Genomic DNA, 20293 nt, shown 5'->3' on the forward strand with positions numbered 1-20293 from the left:
GAAGTTCAGTTTTTTAAATAAAAATGGAGGTTCCAAGGTTTTTAAACTGCATCTGTCATGAAGTGATAGCCACCTAGCTCTCTTCATAGTATTTGCCCCCTCCGTCCCACTTCTGAAATAAAACATAAGCTGTACCAGCCTGGGTGTGCATCTCTGATGAGTTCCTACTCATAGCTATTAAGTCTCTGGGAAAAACCCCACAAGACATACCTCTATCACTTAAAGTCTAGAGTCCTTATTCCTTCCTTTTTCCAGATGTATAGTGCTTTTAAGCCCCATGTTTGACATTCATATCGCTAACACCGTTAGTGTGACCCATAAAGACAATCTTACATATGATGGGGAGCCTCTGCGGTGCCAGTAGTGGTCAAATAGCTGGCACACAGAGCTAGAAGTGGCCCTGATTAAATGCCACTTTGGATAGCCCCCTCCCCAACTCCAAGTCCCAAGTCTATTCTTTTCATCCAAAAAGACAAAGGGTGTAAAAAAAACCCCACAAAAAACGTAACTTTGGTTTACTAGGTTTACTAATAAAATGGATTTTAACATGGTCAGATTTGGCCTTCAAAATGACCAGAGAGCCCTTTTACACAGCGCATGTGGCTTCTCCTCTGGCAACGGGGAGCATGGTCAGGCAGCCCTGCTCCAGAGGAAAACATCAGCTTTACCGAGTATGTACAGGCCTCCTCACTGACAGCAGGACGTGCAGCTGACAATGGTCATGACAATCTGGCTGTAACTGTGCTTCTGGAGCTAATGAGGCTACGTTATATAGAAAGCAGAGGTCTCTTCTCTGGAACACCATTTTGGTTTCCTGGGAGCCTAGCTGTGGTTGAACACCTAAATGGTCATGCTGTCAACAAACTCTGAAGCATAACCTACAATCCCAAACCCTTCCATTTGGATGCCCCACAGAGCCCTCTGCATTTGCTCTCCTGGAAAGCGAAGAGCTGTTAGATCCCTGCGGGTAGATCCTATCAGATAAGCTTGGAGCCTTTGTACAGCTCAGTCAGAAATGAAAATGGGAGAGTAAAACTATAAACTGATGTGTTTCATTTGCTGTGCCACAAGTGGGGCCACTTATCAAGCCTGTTTTCTTTTTTTTTTTAAGAGAAAAACTGCCTGGACATACACTGAGGAGTTCAGTTTTCTCAAGCATGAGAAGTATCAGCTGTTTTAGGAGGGCTCGAGGAAAAAAAGATCAGGTATCTTCTTTCAATAAAGCATACTCACATCTTTTTGCTCTCTGGGAGGGAGATAGTAGTAGTGAAGGTCAGAAGTTGAAAATATTATCTGACAAAATAATTATTTTTGCAAGCTGCTGCACTGGTACGACAGAGGTCTGGGATTTGGCACAAAGGAGGACCCGCCTCACGATCTGATACCCCACCAAGTGGCCCGCCACCTGCAGCCTGGGGCTGGCCAGGGGAGGGGGCGCCAGCTGAACCTGGCCTCCAGCCATGCTACCTCTCTTCAGGGCACTGGATCAGACATGACAGATAACCAGTCAAAAAAAGAAGAAAAAAAAAAAAAAGGAAGAAGAAGAAGAAAGAAAAGGAAAAGACAAGGGGGAGAGGGAAGAGAAAGGAAAAAAGCCTAAAATTTGGACTCAGACAGCCTTTTCAAACACTTTAATCCTTCCATGCTGATGGGTCCTGGAGCGGCCGGAGCTGGCACTGGACCCTGTACTGGGAAAATCCGACTCCCTAAGCCAATACGTTAAAGGGAAGACTGCTAATCAGCTAAATAGAAACTGGAGTCTGTTCACATGAAGTCTCTTTTTTCCCCCATCACCGGAGGGACGCCACAGTGGTCTGAAACACACTCCTGACATCGTCTGGCAGCAAACCTATTCTGCTGAACGTGATTCATCCCTTAGGTGGTTGTTTTTAATATTAGAAAGTGAGCTTTTAAATGCCAAACAAATTTTACAGCAGGGGGACAAAAGATATTCCAAGTGGTCTCACTGGACCTTCCACCAACTGCGTCCACCAAATGGCCTAAAAGACAACCTTCCCGTGGTGTTTCGGAAATGAGGCAGAGACGCAACTCCATCCAACTATTACCTAATACAAGACTTTGTTCTCCAAGTTCACAGGGATGGTATTTATGGGATCAGGGCTGAACTCAGGTGGGCAGAGATGTGAGTGAGAAGTGAGGAGGGTGAGCCAGGGAGGAAATCAGTGAGCTCAGTGGAGGCCGAGCGGTCAGGCCTCAAGAGAAGCTGCCTGTGGCTCTAAGATGCGACTCTACTGACACCTACCTCCTGTCCATGTTGCCACTGACCATGAGATTGGGAGGACTGTCCCGGAGGTTGACGCAGGTGAAGTCGCCAAGCGCGTTGCCCAGCTTCGAGAGGCAGCGTTCTGCTTCCAGGCTATACACCAGGATCTGGGGAGGAGGAAAAACACGTGGGTGTGCGTTAGGGGCAGCAGGCCCCCACAAACAATTTCCACCCAGCGTCGCCCCGGGGCACGGTCACAGCACCAGCTCCCATTAGAGAAGAGGCTCTAATACTCCATTTCCTGACCCCTTCCAGGTAATGACAGTATAAGGATGGCTCTTAGAACGACAAAAGGAAACATAAGAGAAAAAATCCAAAGAATTCCAGGCCAAGGTGCAAACAAACTCATAGGACACAAAAAAATGCCAAATGGGGAAATTCGGTATCCCAATTTCTTAACACAGAAAAAGAAGCATGGAAACTAAGGGTCACTGACTGCTTCTGATTAGTTAATGGGGGAGGCTAACAAGAAGTCTGTGAACAGGGTTCTCTCTCTCTTTTCCCACTCTGTATTTATACCACAGAAGGTAAAAAGAACAAACAGTATAAGCATCCAGGATGATGAAGCTTGTACAGTTAACCACTAGATGATTCCTTTAAACTACAAATCAAAACATAGTCTTATTCCCAAACATTAAAAAAAATTTTTTTAATTGAGGTATAACTGATATTCCCCAACATCTCTCTCTTCAGTCACTCTCCACTAGCTAATTATAGTAAGCTCTGTTCCATAAGGTATGGAGGCAAGTAAGAGAGTATCCTTGATCTCTAGACAATGTATTCATTACATTTGAACACTGCCTTTTCTCCAGCAAATGGGGAAACAAGGATGATTCATAAGGAATCTTTCTGAAGATTATTTAAGTCTTTTACTAAAAAGATCTTAGTAATTCAATTAACATTAAGTGCTTGCCATGGGTCAGTAATTGTTTTATGTACTGAAGACATAGTTAGTCCTTGCACCCAAATTCACTGTTCAAAAGCCTCCTCATTTTACACACACACACACGTGAGCATACATTATATTCTGTTGATCATGTGGTTAAAATTAATCACTGAACTCAAAAGTTTTAATGTTAATATTTTGTAGCGTCTCCTCTCTTAGTCCACACATGAAAATGATGTGCTATTTTTTCTTATTAACCTATACATTTATCAATTATCAGTGTACAGATTCCTATTTTAGTACTGAGAGGTTAATAAATTGACTCCACCTTGAAAACCATTGATCTCATTGTTGACACATATTTCTAACAATTGAATCTTTGGAAATTCCTAATAGTCAAAACAACACTATAATATTAAGTAAAATTGCTCATGGTATCTGAAAGGAAAGAGCAATTTCAAAATGTAAAACGCCTTCTTTTTTTTTTTTTTTTTTTTTTTTTTGCGTTACGCAGGCATCTCAGCGTTGCGGCCTCTCCCATTGCGGAGCACAGGCTCTGGACACGCAGGCTCAGCGGCCATGGCTCACGGGCCCAGCCGCTCTGCGACATGTGGGATCTTCCCGGACCGGGGCACGAACCCGTGTCCCCTGCATCGGCAGGCGGACTCTCAACCACTGCGCCACCAGGGAAGCCCGTAAAATGCCTTCTTAATCCCTAAAGACCATAGAGAACAAGCTAAATTTTATTTTTATTTTCATGCAGTTGAAAATAAAAGTTTCTGAGAAAATTTCAACTGTAAAATATCCAAAATAAGATTCTTCTTCCAAGTATGGACATAGAAATAAATCAAATCTTCTATCTACAGTAAATACCCTAAAAATTACATAAAAATCGGTTCCTGGAGGGAGAAAAAAAAAAAAAAACACCAGCAATGTCATGGTCTACCCTGAAAGTAACATTCTGCACTTATATATCACTATACAGCTTTCAAGAGGGCTTTTGGACTCAATCTCTTCTTCTTTTTAAAATACTTCAACATATATAGCAGGAAGAAATGTTCCACGATAAGTATAAGAATTAAAATCTGATATTGAGTCTGTTCCTATGTCTTTATACTTTTTTTTAGAAGTTCTTTTTTGACAAGGATAGGTCATTTCTGAATGAAACAGCGGGATCTAATCCCTCTTCAGAAAGACTGCAAATTCATCGTATAAGTTAGTAGTCAGGAGTCAAGTATTTTCTAAAATGTTTAATAATTCAATGAATCAGAACTATCCAAAGAGTACCCTGACCATTACGTTTAGTTAAAGACCGCAGAGATTAGAAAACACATTACCCATCTCAGAGGCGGTTCTTCCCACGTTACGAGTCCCTCAACAACCTTTAGCATCTCTCTCTCCCCTCCGCGCTCTCTCTCTTTTAATAAGGTTGAGCAAATGGGACTTCATTTTATCTGATTGCCACAGACTAGTGAGATTAATTATTCATGCTCACACTCTCCCTCTTGTTAAGACCATGCATTAGACTAATTTTTCTCTTTATTGCCCTAGTTGGGTGAGTCTCAACCCATGGCCACTTGACTCACTCTCAGAAGTGTATGGATATGCTGGAAAGAAGGAAAAAACGACCCATAGCTAAAATCTTGGAGAAAATGTTCTGCACTGATGTGACCGCCAAATCAATAGATGTTGCTGGGGATATTTTTCTTAAGTACCACATGTATATTACAAAAGGGTTTAAACAGTGATAAAGGCGCAAATTTGTACAGAAGTTGGATGTTTCTTTAAGAATTATCTAAAATGACTGAACCATGTTGTATATTTGACAAAGGTAACTGCAGGAGATGCAGTGTGTAGTCTCGGACACTGCAGGGTCTACTCCTTTCTCTTTGGCTTCCAGGGAGATCTAGAGGGCACCTGGTGGAAGCAAGCATTGTTTAAAAAGAACTTTCTGTTTTTTCCTTCTTAGAGATGTTAAGGTATTTTCACAAATCCTAGTCTTAGAATCCTAACTTTCATTTTTGTCAATTATTCAGATTTCTCTGAAATTTCTAAGGAATCTGTTTTTTTCTGATTTCAAACATAATATATCTTGTGTAACCTTCTGGATAGCCATCTCTCAGAAATAACCACTTAACAGTTTAGTGTATACAGTTGTCCCTTGGTATCCATGGGGGTTTACTGCCGGGACCCCCCGGATACCAAAATCTGCCCACGCTCAAGTAAGTCCCTTAAATAAAATGGTGTACTATTTGCATATAACCTACATCTTCTCATCTACTTTAAATCATTTCTAGATTACTTACAACACCTAATACGATGTAAATGCTATGTAAATAGTTGCTGGTGCTCAGCAAATTCAAGTTTTGCTTTTTGGAACTTTCTAGAATTTTGGGGGGAACATTTTCGAGCCGAGGTTGGTTGAATCCGTGGATTCGCAACCTGTGGATGTGGAGGGCTATGTACTGCTAGACTTCTTCTATACACGTCTGTCTTGTCTGTTGCGTGCACTCTCTCTCTCTGTGTATAAAATTATTTTTTTCTCTCGATGGGACTGTCGTTCTACAACTTGTTTTTCCTACTAAATAACATGAGAGTTCTTTCCTCGTCAGTACCTATACATAGATCTTGTTCTTTTTAAAGGCTGCATAGAACTTGTCTATGGATATATGATTCCATATTGATGGATATTTGGGTTGTTTCTAATTTTTTAGACAAAATAAATAATGCTGTAATTCTTTCAACAGCCAGTAAACAAATGTTTATGACTCTTCTCTGTGCAGCAGGCACTGGAATGAACAGGGAGGGTGGATAATGTGCAGGAGCCTCGGCCGGCTGCCAGCTGAAACAATCCACCTCTTCACCAGCTAGTGCACAGCCACCAACTGTCCTGGTCCGCCATTTGTGGGGCTCGCCTCTCTAAGGAGACCCACCTTACAGCCATGTCCTAGCAGGTGGTGGTGTAACAGTAGGGGCAGCAGTGTAGAGTCAGGATGGAGGTGGTGGCCACAGGCCTGACATCTGGGAAACATCAGCAACGCCCCGGTGCAGGCAGGCCCCGCCCCTTCCAGGTGTGACCCGGACCATTTAGTGTGCCTAGGACTGGCTTTCCAACCAAACCATGAGGAAAGGGATAAGAAATGGCTACTGCCCCTGCAGTAGGGTGAGCTCAAGGCAGGCCAACTTCCTCCTTCACCCATTAAGAACTGGATTTAGCAATACAAACATTTCCTAAATCTGGGACTGCCATTAGCCTCATAAAGAAACAGGAACCACTGCATACAGAAATAGCTATGAAGAGATTACAGAGCCTTGCAGTCCCAGACTTTTGGCTGTGTGCTAATGACTGAAAAAAGGAATTCCATTTGTTTTCTTTAAGTTTACAAAAATAGTGAGTCTTCCTCACACTCCTATGTGTCATCTGCCAAAGGCATTACACCACCACCAACGTCAACCTGAGCAGCGGGCTCACCACCTCAGGACCCCAGGCACTGCCTTTCCAAAGGGGTGAGGAGTTGTCAGAAGGCTTCCTTACAAGACTATAGCTTTTTAAAAGGCGTTGTGAATTAAAGATAATTTGTCTGCCACCATCTAAAAAAAAGAGAAGCGACAGAGAGAGAAAAGGTTAGGAGACGCTGTGCTGGATTGCAGCGAAGTAAAAGATTAAAAAAGGCATGGGGAGGAAGATTTGACTGAAATTCCTGGAGATAACAAAGTCTACCTACTTTCTTTTCTGATCTCTAACAACCCACCTCCATCACTACCACATATATTTTGCCCTTCTGAGGGGGTAAAGTCATGATAAGAAGCCAAATTCTAGAGAGTAAAGGAAATAATCCTCATGCTCTCTCCTCTTCCATCCCAATTAAGCTTACCGTGTGTTCTCTTTGAGCCCTTAGCAGAGTTTATTCCCTCTTGTCAGCGCTGAAGGTATTCACCATCTACGCACCCCATCTGGTGTCCCCAAGGGGCCATCTTGAACTGTACATTTGCTTCCTTCAACTCTTCCCCAGACCCATGGTTCTCAAACACTGGAGGGTAGGAGGGTCACCGAGGAGACTGTGATTTTAGCAAGCCAGCTAAGGCACTGTTGCCAAGCGCCATGCCACATGTTGTAAAACACTGTCCTAGACTTAGACTGTAAGTTCCTTGGGGCAGCAATCCTATCATTCATTCCTGTAGCACTGACTAAGGGCCAGCACGTGCCAGGTACTCAGTAAGTGCTTGTAGATTAACTGACTGGTACACATTTATCAGGCAAACCCAGGGCTTACCATGGTCTGGTACATAATAAGTACTCAGATAGTCCTTGTTTTGCTTAACACATTCCCCCATTTCTGGATGCCTAATCTTGCTGCCAGCTTGTACAAAGGAACCACTTCCTTGTACTCAAAACATAAAGTTCCACAGATCTCCCTCCACAGTCTCCAGATTCCAGAACTCCCAAACTGTATCCAGGCCCAAGGTTCCACCTCTGACAACACAGCACACTATGAATGTCTAGAATGTCTGGGAAACCATCCTGTTTAAAAAACACTGAAGATTCAGTCTAGTAAACATTCCTGTAAACATTCTGTTTAACTCCTCCGAAACCCGAGAAAGTCCGAGGAGGCAAAAATGAAGAGAGCACTACAACCCGAAAGGGACGCAGCACTCACATCAGGGGCTGCTCTGGGGGCGTCTGCCGGCGTCAGAGCCTGGAAAACTGGGGAAATAGGAGGCAAGGTTTCCAGCCAGTGCCAGGCAAAACCAGAACTGATAAGTCTGCCTAAGGCTGGGCCCCTTGGACAGCTATGTACACTCAGTGAAAAGCAAGATAGGAAAAAAAATCTATCCACTGGTGAAGAGAGCCTACGTGGCAACTTGCCTGTCTCAGGTTCAGCTCAGGACGGAAAATGTTTGCCCTCGGCCTGCAAGCCTCACGCAGGTTGGGAGTTTGAAGTTATACTACCTGCAAGGCCAAAAGACCCCAGGTCTAGTAATAAAAGTACTTTCATGTTGGTGACATGCTTCCTGGTACCTCGCAGAATCTTCTCAGGAGGAAGATCCTCTCAACCCAGGCCCCACAGGAGATCTACAAATCAAGATCAGCCAAATGTGAGCTCACAATTAAAAAAAAGTTTTTTTCCCAACACAGAAACAGCTCATCATAAGTGAGAGACAGAAAACAGGCTTCCAAGGATATCAGATGTTTATCAGATGAAGAAAAATATGCATGCTGGAAATGTTTACAGAAATAAAAGAGGGTGAGGGGTCAAAAGCAGCAAAACTGATTAAGTAGCTTTGAAAAACAAAACAAATAGAATTTCTAGAAGTTAAAAAAAAAAATCAGGGGACTTCCCTGGTGGTGCAGTGGTACAATGCAGGGGGCCCTGGTTCGATCCCTGGTCAGGGAACTAGCTCCCACGTGCCTGCCGCAACTAAGGAGCGTGCATGCCGCAACTAAGGAGCCCGCGTGCCGCAACTAAGGAGCCCGCGTGCCGCAACTAAGACCCAGTGCAACCAAAGGAAAAAAAAAAAATCAATGGATGAGTTAAACGGAGTCCAAGAGAGAATCTGTGAACTGGAAGACAAAGATGAAGAAATTATTCAGGACACAACACAGAGAGATGGAGATGGAAAAGATGAGTGAGTGAGGAAGAGCACAGAAGGGAGAACAAGTTGGTCTAACACACATCTAACCTGAGTTCTAGATAGAAAGAATAGAGAGAATGAGGGGAAATTTCAACAAGGCAATGGCTGAGACTTTCTGCAACTGAAAGGAAAGAAGTGCAAGAGAACCCCAAACAGGGAAAATAAAACTAAATCCACACCTAGAGACAGCAGAGTGAAACCACAGAAAATTAAAGACAAGGAAAAACCAGCCAAAAGAAGAGAAAAAGTCCTTTAAACAACTTCTCAGTAATAACAGTGGAAGTCAAACCAATCACCTCTTCAAAGGTCTGAGAGAAAACACCTGTCATCCTGGAATGATAAAGGACTAGTAAAACCACCTTTCAAGAATGAGTATGAAATAAAGATGTTCTGGGATAAAAATACCGAGAGCAGAGAGCACTTGTGGCCAAGAGACCCTCACTACACAATATACCTTTGGAAGATATAAAATCATTCCAGAATAAAAGGTCTGAAATGCTGGCAAGAACAGTGAGAGAAGATTCAGGTAAATGTGCACGAATATATGCAAATGTTGACTATACAGAACAACAATGCTGATTTGGGGTTAAATAAATAGAATAAACTCTATCTAGTCATTATTATGCCAAACAGTCAAGTGCCATGCATCAGGGCAAAGTACCAGGAGCACAAAGATGCCAGGTGCACGGGGGACCTCCAGCATCATGGTTTGGAGTGAACAGATACTTTCTTGGATACCTGTACCATGTTTGGCACAAAGGAAGGACTCAGTATCTGTTTGCTGAAAGAACGAATAAGTGCTGCATACCTCTGCCTGTGTCGATTACAGGTGAACGACACACCAGCCTTACATTAAAGATATGCACCCCCCACGATGAACATATTAAGTCAATTTGCTTTCCACCAACAGCAGCGTATTTAGCTGGTTCATAAGTGGGAGGTACAGTTTTATTCCATACAGAACTTAAAGTACAAGACTAGTAATGCTCAACTTAAAAAAAAAAAAAAGACAAGAAAAAGACCTCTCAGTCTTTGGGGTAGAATTTACTCATGTAAACGACCCAAGTTGCTCTTCTGACCCAACATAAATATGACCCACAAAAACGTGCTCAAAAATTTTACTACGAAAAATGCAGGGTCTGCATATTGATGTTCACATACAAAGCTAAGTGAACAGTCTCTATAAATTCACAGATGAGCTAAGATTGTAAAAAACGATGAGAAAGACAGTTGGGGAGGGAAGGCAAGCTAGTGAGAAAAGAGTAAATCATACAAAAAACAGCCTATAAAAAAATAAAAAAGCAGTTAATATACATGAATAATGGATGTCTGATTTAAAAGCAGTTTACTCTGATATGATGTAATTTTTGACAATCAGCCAGAGAGACTATTTTGTAAGTCCTTGCCAGAGATAAGTCAGCGCAAGAGGCTTGGTAACGCGGCGTATCTGTGAACATGTGGAAAATGACTTTCACCACCATCCCAAAGGTGACTCTGCTGGCAAACAAAAACTTGCCTCTCAGGTGCTTTTAGCAGCAGCAAACAGCAAGATGCAGAGCCGAAGAAATGGACCCCTGACATGAGCACAGCTCCCTGAAACTCAGCAGCCCCGCAACAGTTTCCATGACATGCTTCTGGCACAGTCCACCCTCAAACGCGGCACAAAGGGAGAAGCAGCCTGAACTGCTTTCATGTTTAAGTTTTAATGAGAGGGACAAGCCCACGAGGACAGGATATTTCAGGGATGGGACGGTGTTGCTGAGCCTCGCCAGGCACCGGGCAGGCAGGCCCGTGTGCACTCCCCACCACCACGTGCCAATGCACCTGCAACCCCTGCTGTTCCAGGACTGGACTCTGCCCGGGAAGGCACTGCCAATCACCGCAGACTGTGCCAAACATGGGGCTTTGTGATGTGGGCAGATGCCTACAAAGGACCAGAGAGAGGCCAAACCAACACCTATTGTGACCTAAGCCTGAAAAGAACCCAGAGAGCAGGAGTGCACTTGGGTGAAAATGCAGGCCAATATGACCCAATCTCTCTCTCCCCCCACACCCATAGGTGCTGGAAATAATGAAGGAAGGTAGTGACCAGAATATGGTTCTCTACTTTGCTTCAGGGATCTCTTTAGACAGAGCTGCATACCTCTGCCTGTGTCGATTACAGGTGAACGACACACCAGCCTTACATTAAAGATATGCACCCCCCACGATGAACATATTAAGTCAATTTGCTTTCCACCAACAGCAGCGTATTTAGCTGGTTCATAAGTGGGAGGTACAGTTTTATTCCATACAGAACTTAAAGTACAAGACTAGTAATGCTCAACTTAAAAAAAAAAAAAAAGACAAGAAAAAGACCTCTCAGTCTTTGGGGTAGAATTTACTCATGTAAACGACCCAAGTTGCTCTTCTGACCCAACATAAATATGACCCACAAAAACGTGCTCAAAAATTTTACTACGAAAAATGCAGGGTCTGCATATTGATGTTCACATACAAAGCTAAGTGAACAGTCTCTATAAATTCACAGATGAGCTAAGATTGTAAAAAACGATGAGAAAGACAGTTGGGGAGGGAAGGCAAGCTAGTGAGAAAAGAGTAAATCATACAAAAAACAGCCTATAAAAAAATAAAAAAGCAGTTAATATACATGAATAATGGATGTCTGATTTAAAAGCAGTTTACTCTGATATGATGTAATTTTTGACAATCAGCCAGAGAGACTATTTTGTAAGTCCTTGCCAGAGATAAGTCAGCGCAAGAGGCTTGGTAACGCGGCGTATCTGTGAACATGTGGAAAATGACTTTCACCACCATCCCAAAGGTGACTCTGCTGGCAAACAAAAACTTGCCTCTCAGGTGCTTTTAGCAGCAGCAAACAGCAAGATGCAGAGCCGAAGAAATGGACCCCTGACATGAGCACAGCTCCCTGAAACTCAGCAGCCCCGCAACAGTTTCCATGACATGCTTCTGGCACAGTCCACCCTCAAACGCGGCACAAAGGGAGAAGCAGCCTGAACTGCTTTCATGTTTAAGTTTTAATGAGAGGGACAAGCCCACGAGGACAGGATATTTCAGGGATGGGACGGTGTTGCTGAGCCTCGCCAGGCACCGGGCAGGCAGGCCCGTGTGCACTCCCCACCACCACGTGCCAATGCACCTGCAACCCCTGCTGTTCCAGGACTGGACTCTGCCCGGGAAGGCACTGCCAATCACCGCAGACTGTGCCAAACATGGGGCTTTGTGATGTGGGCAGATGCCTACAAAGGACCAGAGAGAGGCCAAACCAACACCTATTGTGACCTAAGCCTGAAAAGAACCCAGAGAGCAGGAGTGCACTTGGGTGAAAATGCAGGCCAATATGACCCAATCTCTCTCTCCCCCCACACCCATAGGTGCTGGAAATAATGAAGGAAGGTAGTGACCAGAATATGGTTCTCTACTTTGCTTCAGGGATCTCTTTAGACAGTCTCTGTCCTAGTGCTAGAAGAGGGACAAGAGGTACGACTAACAAGGAACGGGTTGATGGGGTACATAAAATGAATAGGAAACGCTCACTGTCAGAGCATTTAGCACAATGAAGAGATTATAATTATTATGCAAATATATAACTCAAAGCTGAAAATCCTCACGTACTCCTTTCAGGTTCCCAGCAGGCCTCATCATAATAAAGAGCACAGACAGTTTTGAGCACTTCACAAATATTAACTACGTGTAACTAACCAAAGTCCCCACGAGAAAGAAAGTCATCATTAAATCTGTGTTATGTAGGGAGGAAAACTGAGGCTGCAAACTACGAAATGAATTCTTCAAAATTAAAGACAACCTGGACATGATTTTTTTACATGGGAAGACTGCAAGTGAGAGCTGGTCGTGTAACAACACTCGTGAGCCTGTAGACGTCACACCGTACACGCAATTCAGGATATTACGGTGCTTGCGCGTCAGTTTGCAACCGGCCTGGCAACTTCTCATTTGGCCCCAAGTTAGACTGGACAAAGGCTTAGAAGTGGGTAGACAGGCAGAATGTGGCTACAATCACATCGCCGAGACAAATGACAGCTGATGCAGGAGCATGAAAAACTGCAGTGAACTACTGGCGCCTTTGGTGTAGGGCACACAGTCCACCCCAGTCCCCTTCACACGCTTAAGGGCATAACAACCTTTCACTATATGGTACTACGTGGTACACGACAGTGCCGGCACAAACGTGATCAGCAGCGTCTTGCACACGAAGTGCACCGCAAGTAGCAGCTGTTAGTAATCATGATATCCCTTTCACACAAATCCTCTCAGAATATCATTCCATCTGACTCTCACAACCAGCACAGGAAGACAAACACTACCGTACACATTTTATGCATAAAGACACTGAGGCTTAAAATAATTGAAATAACTTACTCCAAATTACACAGGTAACAAGAGCAGCTGAGGACGCACTAGGCTGAGCCCCGCTAATCTCATTTCTGGGTCAGTGTTTGCCACCATATGACAAGCCTTCTCCTGAGTCCTGGCAAAAATGGTTAGTAATGCCTAAGACTTATAGTGTCCTCTTACGTGCAAAACACTGACTACACGTCCTCTCACCTGATCCCCACCATGCCATGCAGTGGCTACCATGATTTTACTCACTTTGTATATGAGGAAGCAGAGGTGTAGAGAGGCCAAATCACTTACACAGAACTGAAGGTTTGGAACCAGAATTCAAAGCTGGGTGGGTGGACCTCCAACTACCCCCGGGTGCTCAAAGTGCGGCTCTGGACTAGCAGCATCGGCAGCACTGGGCACAACAGACCCTCAGGCCCCGACCCAGAAACGGTGAGTCAGAAGCCTTCGGGGTGGAGGCCCAAGATCTGTATTTTTCTGATACTCCCTGGCATTTGAGAACCCCCGCACTACACCGACACTGACTGCCTCCCAAGCCAAAAAAGAATCGGAAACATTAAAGCAGTGGTACTCAGCTCTAAATGCTCACTTCCTGCCTCCCAGCTGATGGCAATCTGGTTAAGAATAGCGCTGGGCAGTAACAGTAAGGCAAGGTGAGATGCAGACCCTGTGTACTGTAAGTGTAAGGGAAGGGAGGTGTTCACTGAGAGCCACAACAGTTGGGAAGGCTTCTTCTGATAAGTGGGACCCTGGATGGACCTTTCCTGAAAGGACACGGAGGGACAGGAGGGGAAGAGGGAATGCTGTTGCTAGTCCGGGATAAACATGGCATATTCTGGACTGCACAGGCTCCTTTTGCAGGTGCAGGGTGGAGAGTGGCAGGCTGACTCTCCAGGGTCTGGAAGGCCAGGCAGAAGGTGCGCACCAGCGAGTCACCCACAGTCCTTGGCACGCAGCCACTGCTCCGACAAAATCTGAAAGGGACCATGAGGAGGGACACTGACAGGTGGCACAAGAGACCAAAGGTGGGGAAAGGGCAGGGGCAGGTGAAGGAGGGGAGTGCTGGGGAAGAAGTATTCTCATGTCATTTTCAACATATGCTTTAAAACTTATTGTGGAACATGAGATAGGAGTTCACACCCTAAGGAAACTCCGCAGTCCAGTGAGGCCACCCAGGGGAACAGGCAGAGCCTGGGCCAGAGGTCCTAACCTAGAAAGATCCAAAGAAATGTGGGTATTGAATTCGGTCCTGGTCCAGTTGGTCAGTCCCATATCAATGGACCACCTGCAGCAGGAGACGGTCAGAACCCAGCTCACGGCAGAACTGCTTCCCTTACGTGGCACATTCAGACGATTCCTGGCCTCACTGTGACCCACTGAAAACCTCCCGAGTCCCTTAATCTGGAATGTGATTGTTCAAATGTGGACTGAGCTGGGGTTTTCCTTTGACTATCTACAAAACTGGATTTACCCTGTAAATTAATAACACACTGAGAGGATGCTTAAGAGAGTTAACTTTGCGCCCATTAGAAGAACTCATCTGCAACTCAGTAACTGATAAGTTAATTATAAACTCACTCTCTAACACAGTGCCTTATAGACTGAAGTGCCAGGTAAATTAAAAAATCATATTCATCTACATATTGAATAAAAAGCAGAAGCCCTCTACTTTGTAATTTTTGTTAGTTTAAGCTGCTACGTGTACTTGAAAACAATAAAATGTCTTAAATATTGTGAAATTCAAACTCATTCAGGCCATTTTCTGTGTGCCCTCTTCTCCTACCCTCTATCAAACCAACACCATCTGTCTCAACTGTCTGGATATATACACACGGAAAGCCTGCAGCCTATTCTACAGTGTTACTGTTACTGATTATAGAGCAAAGGTAAACATTTCCAATAGGCCCCACTGATCTTCATTAACTGAAAAACGAGCTGATTTTTAACCCTAACAAACTAGTTGCTGCTCATCTGGCACAAAGAAGCCAAAGCCACCTATTCAAAGAGTGAAATAAACGCCAAGATCAATTCCAAGTTCACACTCTCCCATGGGTATGGAACGGTAAACCTGGATGGAAATCCCACATAAGTAATCAGGAAAGCCATTAGAAAAATTAGGCCCTATATAAAATTCTAAGCTTAATTCAAAAGACAAATGAGGGCTTCCCTGGTGGCACGGTGGTTAAGAATCCACCTGCCAACTCAGGGAATACGGGTTCAAGCACTGGTCCGGGAAGATCCCACATGCCACGGAGCAACTAAGCCCAGGCGCCACAGCTACTGAGCCTGCGCTCTGCAGCCCACGAGCCACAACTACTGAAGCCCACGCACCTCCAGCCCGTGCTCCGCAACAAGAGAAGCCACCGCAACGAGAAGCCTGCACACCGCAACGAAGAGTAGCCCCCGCTCGCCGCAACTAGAGAAAGCCCGCGTGCAGCAACGAAGACCCAATGCAGCCAAAAATAAATTAATTAAATTTTTTTTTAAAAAGGCACATGAGAAAAAAGGAAATGATCATCATATATGTCAATGTAATGGTCTTGTAAAAACTTGCTCAGTGCTTCTAGAATTCTGATCAATGTTTTTAGAAATTAGAAAACGATACACGTGTCATGATATACAAAAACTACACCAGTGTGAGTGAAGACAAAAGATACTTAAGACACAGTGCCGGCCCTCTCCAATGAGGCTCCACATCTCAAAGTGACCATACACGAAGTGACTCAGCATTCACATTAATTTAACTGCATTCATCCTGCAAAAAGTTGAATTCCCCCAGCCCTTCCTATTCTAAATGTATTCTTGTAAAACAACTCTCAGGAAAATGACTCCTAGCAGGTATGGCTTTAGCACAGCTCCCACACCAGCCCACGGCACCTGTGCTCCAGCCCGCCAGGACCACCCCAGCAATACTTCCTGGCCCCCCCAGAAACCCTCCTCCAGGCCTGGTGCCTCTGCCTGGACTGCTCCCTTGCCCAGGATTTCTGATGAACTTGACCTGACCCCAAAGCTGGTGGGGATGGGGAGGTGAAGGAGGTGCCTAACAAGTCTTGAGCACCAGTCATAAGCACATTACCTCCTTTCCCCAAGTGTTCTCCCATTTCCAAATGGGAAGCCTGAGGCACGTAAGCAGCTTGCCTAGGGCTTATCTGACTCCAAGTCCCCAATGGTTATACCACTACCCGACTTAGCTGAAAATACTTTTCCCTATATTCACTTTCTATAACTTCCATCACTCCCTCCCAGGAGTAGCTCAGGATCACTGGAGATCCTGAAGCACTCTTCGCTTCTACAAGAAGTGGCAGTGTTCTAAGAAATAGTTTTTGCAGAATCACCCATCGTGGTTGTAGAGAATATCAGAGGTGGTCGGGTCCTCAAAGGTCTCTAAGTCAGAGACATTGTCTTGAGAAGCCCTTGGGGCTCTATGGAGGCATTTCAGGGTTTTCACAACATGTGAAAACTATTCATTATCAACAATACACTAACAATTGTATCAATTATTGATACATTCTATTTATTTTTTTTATACAGCAGGTCCTTATTAGTCATCCATTTTATACACATCAGTGTATACATGTCAATCCCAACCTCTCAAATCATCCCACCACTGCCACCCCTCCACTTTCCCCTTTGGTGTCCGTACGTTTGTTCTCTACATCTGTGTCTCTATTTCTGCCCTGCAAACCGGTTCATCTGTACCATTTTTCCAGATTCCACATATATGCATTAATATATGACATGTGTGTTTCTCTCTCTGACTTACTTCAGTCTGTATGGCAGTCTCTAGGTCCATCCATGTCTCTACAAATGATCCAATTTCGTTCCTTTTAATGGCTGAGTAATATTCCATTGTATATATGTACCACATCTTCTTTATCTGTTTGTCTGTCAATGGGCATATAGGTTGCTTCCATGACCTAGCTATTGTAAACACTGCTGCAGTGAACACTGGGGTGCATGTGTCTTTTTGAATTATGGTTTTCTCTGGGTATATGCCCAGTAGTGGGACTGCTGGGTCATATGGTATCTTCTATTTTTACTTTTTTAAGGAACCTCCAGACTGTTCTCCATAGTGGCTGTTATCGATTTACATTCCGACTAACAGTGCAAGAGGGTTCCCTTTTCTCCACACCCTCTCCAGCATTTGTTGTTTGCAGATTTTCTGAAGATGCCCATTCTAACCAGTGTGAGGTGATACCTCATTGCAGTTTTGATTTACATTCCTCTAATAGTTAGTGATGTTGAGCAGTTTTCAGTGTGCCTCTTGGCCATCTGTATGTCTTCTTTGGAGAAATGTCTATTTAGGTCTTCTGCCCATTTTTTCATTGGGTTGTTTCTTTTTTTAATATTGAGCTTCATGAGCTGTTTGTATATTTGGAGATTAATCCTTTGTCCATTGATTCGTTTGCAAACATTTTCTCCCATTCTGAGGGTTCTCTTTTCAACTTGTTTATAGTTTCCTTTACTGTGCAAAAGCTTTTAAGTTTCATTAGGTCCCATTTGTTTACTTTTGTTTTTATTTCCATTTCTCTAGCAGGTGGGTCAAAAAGGATCTTGCTGTGATTTATGTCATACAGTGTTCTGCCTATGTTTTCCTCTAAGAGTTTGATAGTGTCTGGCCTTACATTTAGGTCTTTAATCCATTCTGAGTTTATTTTTGTGTATGGTGTTAGGGAGTGTTCTAATTTCATTCTTTTATACGTAGCTGTCCAGTTTTCCCAGCACCACTTATTGAAGACACTGTCTTTTCTCCATTGTATATCCTTGCCTCCTTTGTGTCATAGATTAGTTCACTATAGGTGTATGGGTTTATCTCTGGGCTTTCTATCCTGTTCCACTGATCTATATTTCTGTTTTCGTGCCAGGACCATATTGTCTTCATTACTGTAGCTTTGTAGTACAGTCTAAGGTCAGGGAGTCTGATTCCTTCAGCTCCGTTTTTTTCCCTCAAGACTGCTTTGGCTATTTGGGGTCTTTTGTGTCTCCATACAAATTTTAAGATTTTTTGTTCTAGTTCCGTAAAAACTGCCATTGGTAATTTGATAGGGATTGCATTGAATCTGTAGATTGCTTTGGGTAGTATAGTCATTTTCACAATATTGATTGTTCCAATCCAAGAACATGGTACATCTCTCCATCTGTTTGTGTCATCTTTGATTTCTTTCATCAGTGTCTTATAGTTTTCTGAGTACAGGTCTTTTACCTCCTTAGGTGGGTTTATTCCTAGGTATTTTATTCTTTTTGTTGCAATGGCGAATGGGATTGTTTCCTTAATTTCTCTTTCTGATCTTTCATGGTAGTATATAGGAATGCAAGAGATTTCTGTGGATTAATTTTGTATCCTACTACTTTACCAAATTCATTGATTAGCTCTCGTAGTTCTCTGGTGGCATCTTTAGGCTTCTCTATGTATAGTATCATGTCATCTGCAAACAGTGACAGTTTTACTTCTTCTTTTCCAATTTGTATTCCTCTTATTTCTTTTTCTTCTCTGATTGCCATGGCTAGGACTTCCAAAACTATGTTGAATAATAGTGGCCAGAGTGCACATCCTTGTCCTGTTTCTGATCTTAGAGGAAATGATTTCAGTTTTTCACCATTGAGAAGGATGTTTGCTGTGGGTTTGTCGTATATAGCCTTTATTATTTTGAGGTAGGTTCCCTCTACGCCCACTTTCTGGAGAGTTTTTATCATGAATGGGTGTTGAATTTTGTCAAAAGCTTTTCTACATCTATTGAGATTATCATATGGTTTTTCTTCTTCAATCTGTTAATGTGGTGTATCACACTGATATGCATATGTTGAAGAATCCTTGCATCCCTGGGATAAATCCCACTTGATCATGGTGTATGATCCTTTTAATGTGTTGTTGGATTCTGTGTGCTAGGATTTTGTTGAGGATTTTTGCATCTATATTCATCGGTGGTATTGGTCTGTAATTTTCTCTCTTTGTAGTATCTCTGGTTTTGGTAACAGGGTGATGGTGGCCTCATAGAATGAGAGTGGAGATTGTTTGACATTTTTCTTCTTTCGTGAGGTTGTATTGCTATAAACTTCCCTCTTAGAACTGCTTTTGCTGCATCCCATAGGCTTTGGATCGTTGTGTTTTTGTTGTCATTTGCCTCTCAGTATCTTTTGATTTCCTCTTTGATTTCTTCAGTGACCTCTTGGTTATTTAGTAACATATTGTTTAGCCTCCATGTGTTTGTGTTTTCTACATTTTTTCCCTGTAATTGATTTCTAATCTCATAGCATTGTGGTCGGAAAGGATGCTTGATACAATTTCAATTTTCTTAAATTTACTGAGGCTTGTGACCCAAGACGTGATCTATCCTGGGAAATGTTCCTTGTGCACTTGAGAAGAAAGTGTCATCTTCTGTTTTCAGATGGAATGTCCTATAAATATCAATTAAGTCTATCTGGTCTATTGTGTCATTTAAAGCTTGATCTGTCCATTGGTGTAAAAGTGAGGTGTTAAAGTCCCCCACTATTATTGTGTTACTGTCAGTTTCCTCTTTTATAGCTGTTAGCAGTTGCCTTATGCATTGAGGTGCACCTATGTTGGGTGCATATATATTTATAATTATCTTCTTGGATTGATCCCTTGATCATTATGTAGTGTCCTTCCTTGTCTCTTGTGACATTCTTTATTTTCAAGTCTATTTTATGTGATATGAGCATTGCTACTCCAGCTTTCTTTTGATTTCCATTTGCATGGAATATGTTTTCCCATCCCCTCACTTTAAGTCTGTATGTGTCCCTAGGTCTGAAGTGGGTCTCTTGTAGACAGCATATATATGGGTCTTGTTTTATGTCTGGATGATCTGTCCATTGGTGTAAAAGTGAGGTGTTAAAGTCCCCCACTGTTATTGTGTTACTGTCAGTTTCCTCTTTTATAGCTGTTAGCAGTTGCCTTATGCATTGAGGTGCACCTATGTTGGGTGCATATATATTTATAATTATCTTCTTGGATTGATCCCTTGATCATTATGTAGTGTCCTTCCTTGTCTCTTGTGACATTCTTTATTTTCAAGTCTATTTTATGTGATATGAGCATTGCTACTCCAGCTTTCTTTTGATTTCCATTTGCATGGAATATGTTT

At 43.2% G+C, this 20293-nt stretch overlaps 1 protein-coding gene across 1 annotated transcript in view; it reads right to left on the reverse strand.

The window, feature by feature from the left end:
- Window positions 1-20293, reverse strand: part of FBXW8 (F-box and WD repeat domain containing 8) — a 116667-nt gene that overhangs the window by 18524 nt on the left and 77850 nt on the right. The window contains exon 8 of the mRNA XM_024758565.1: window positions 2264-2391. Coding sequence (XP_024614333.1) covers window positions 2264-2391 — 128 coding nt within the window. The remainder of the gene's footprint in view (window positions 1-2263; window positions 2392-20293) is intronic.

This window comes from Neophocaena asiaeorientalis, unplaced genomic scaffold, assembly GCF_003031525.2.
Source record: "Neophocaena asiaeorientalis asiaeorientalis breed wild unplaced genomic scaffold, Neophocaena_asiaeorientalis_V1.1 scaffold77, whole genome shotgun sequence".
Taxonomy (NCBI): Eukaryota; Metazoa; Chordata; class Mammalia; order Artiodactyla; family Phocoenidae; genus Neophocaena; species Neophocaena asiaeorientalis.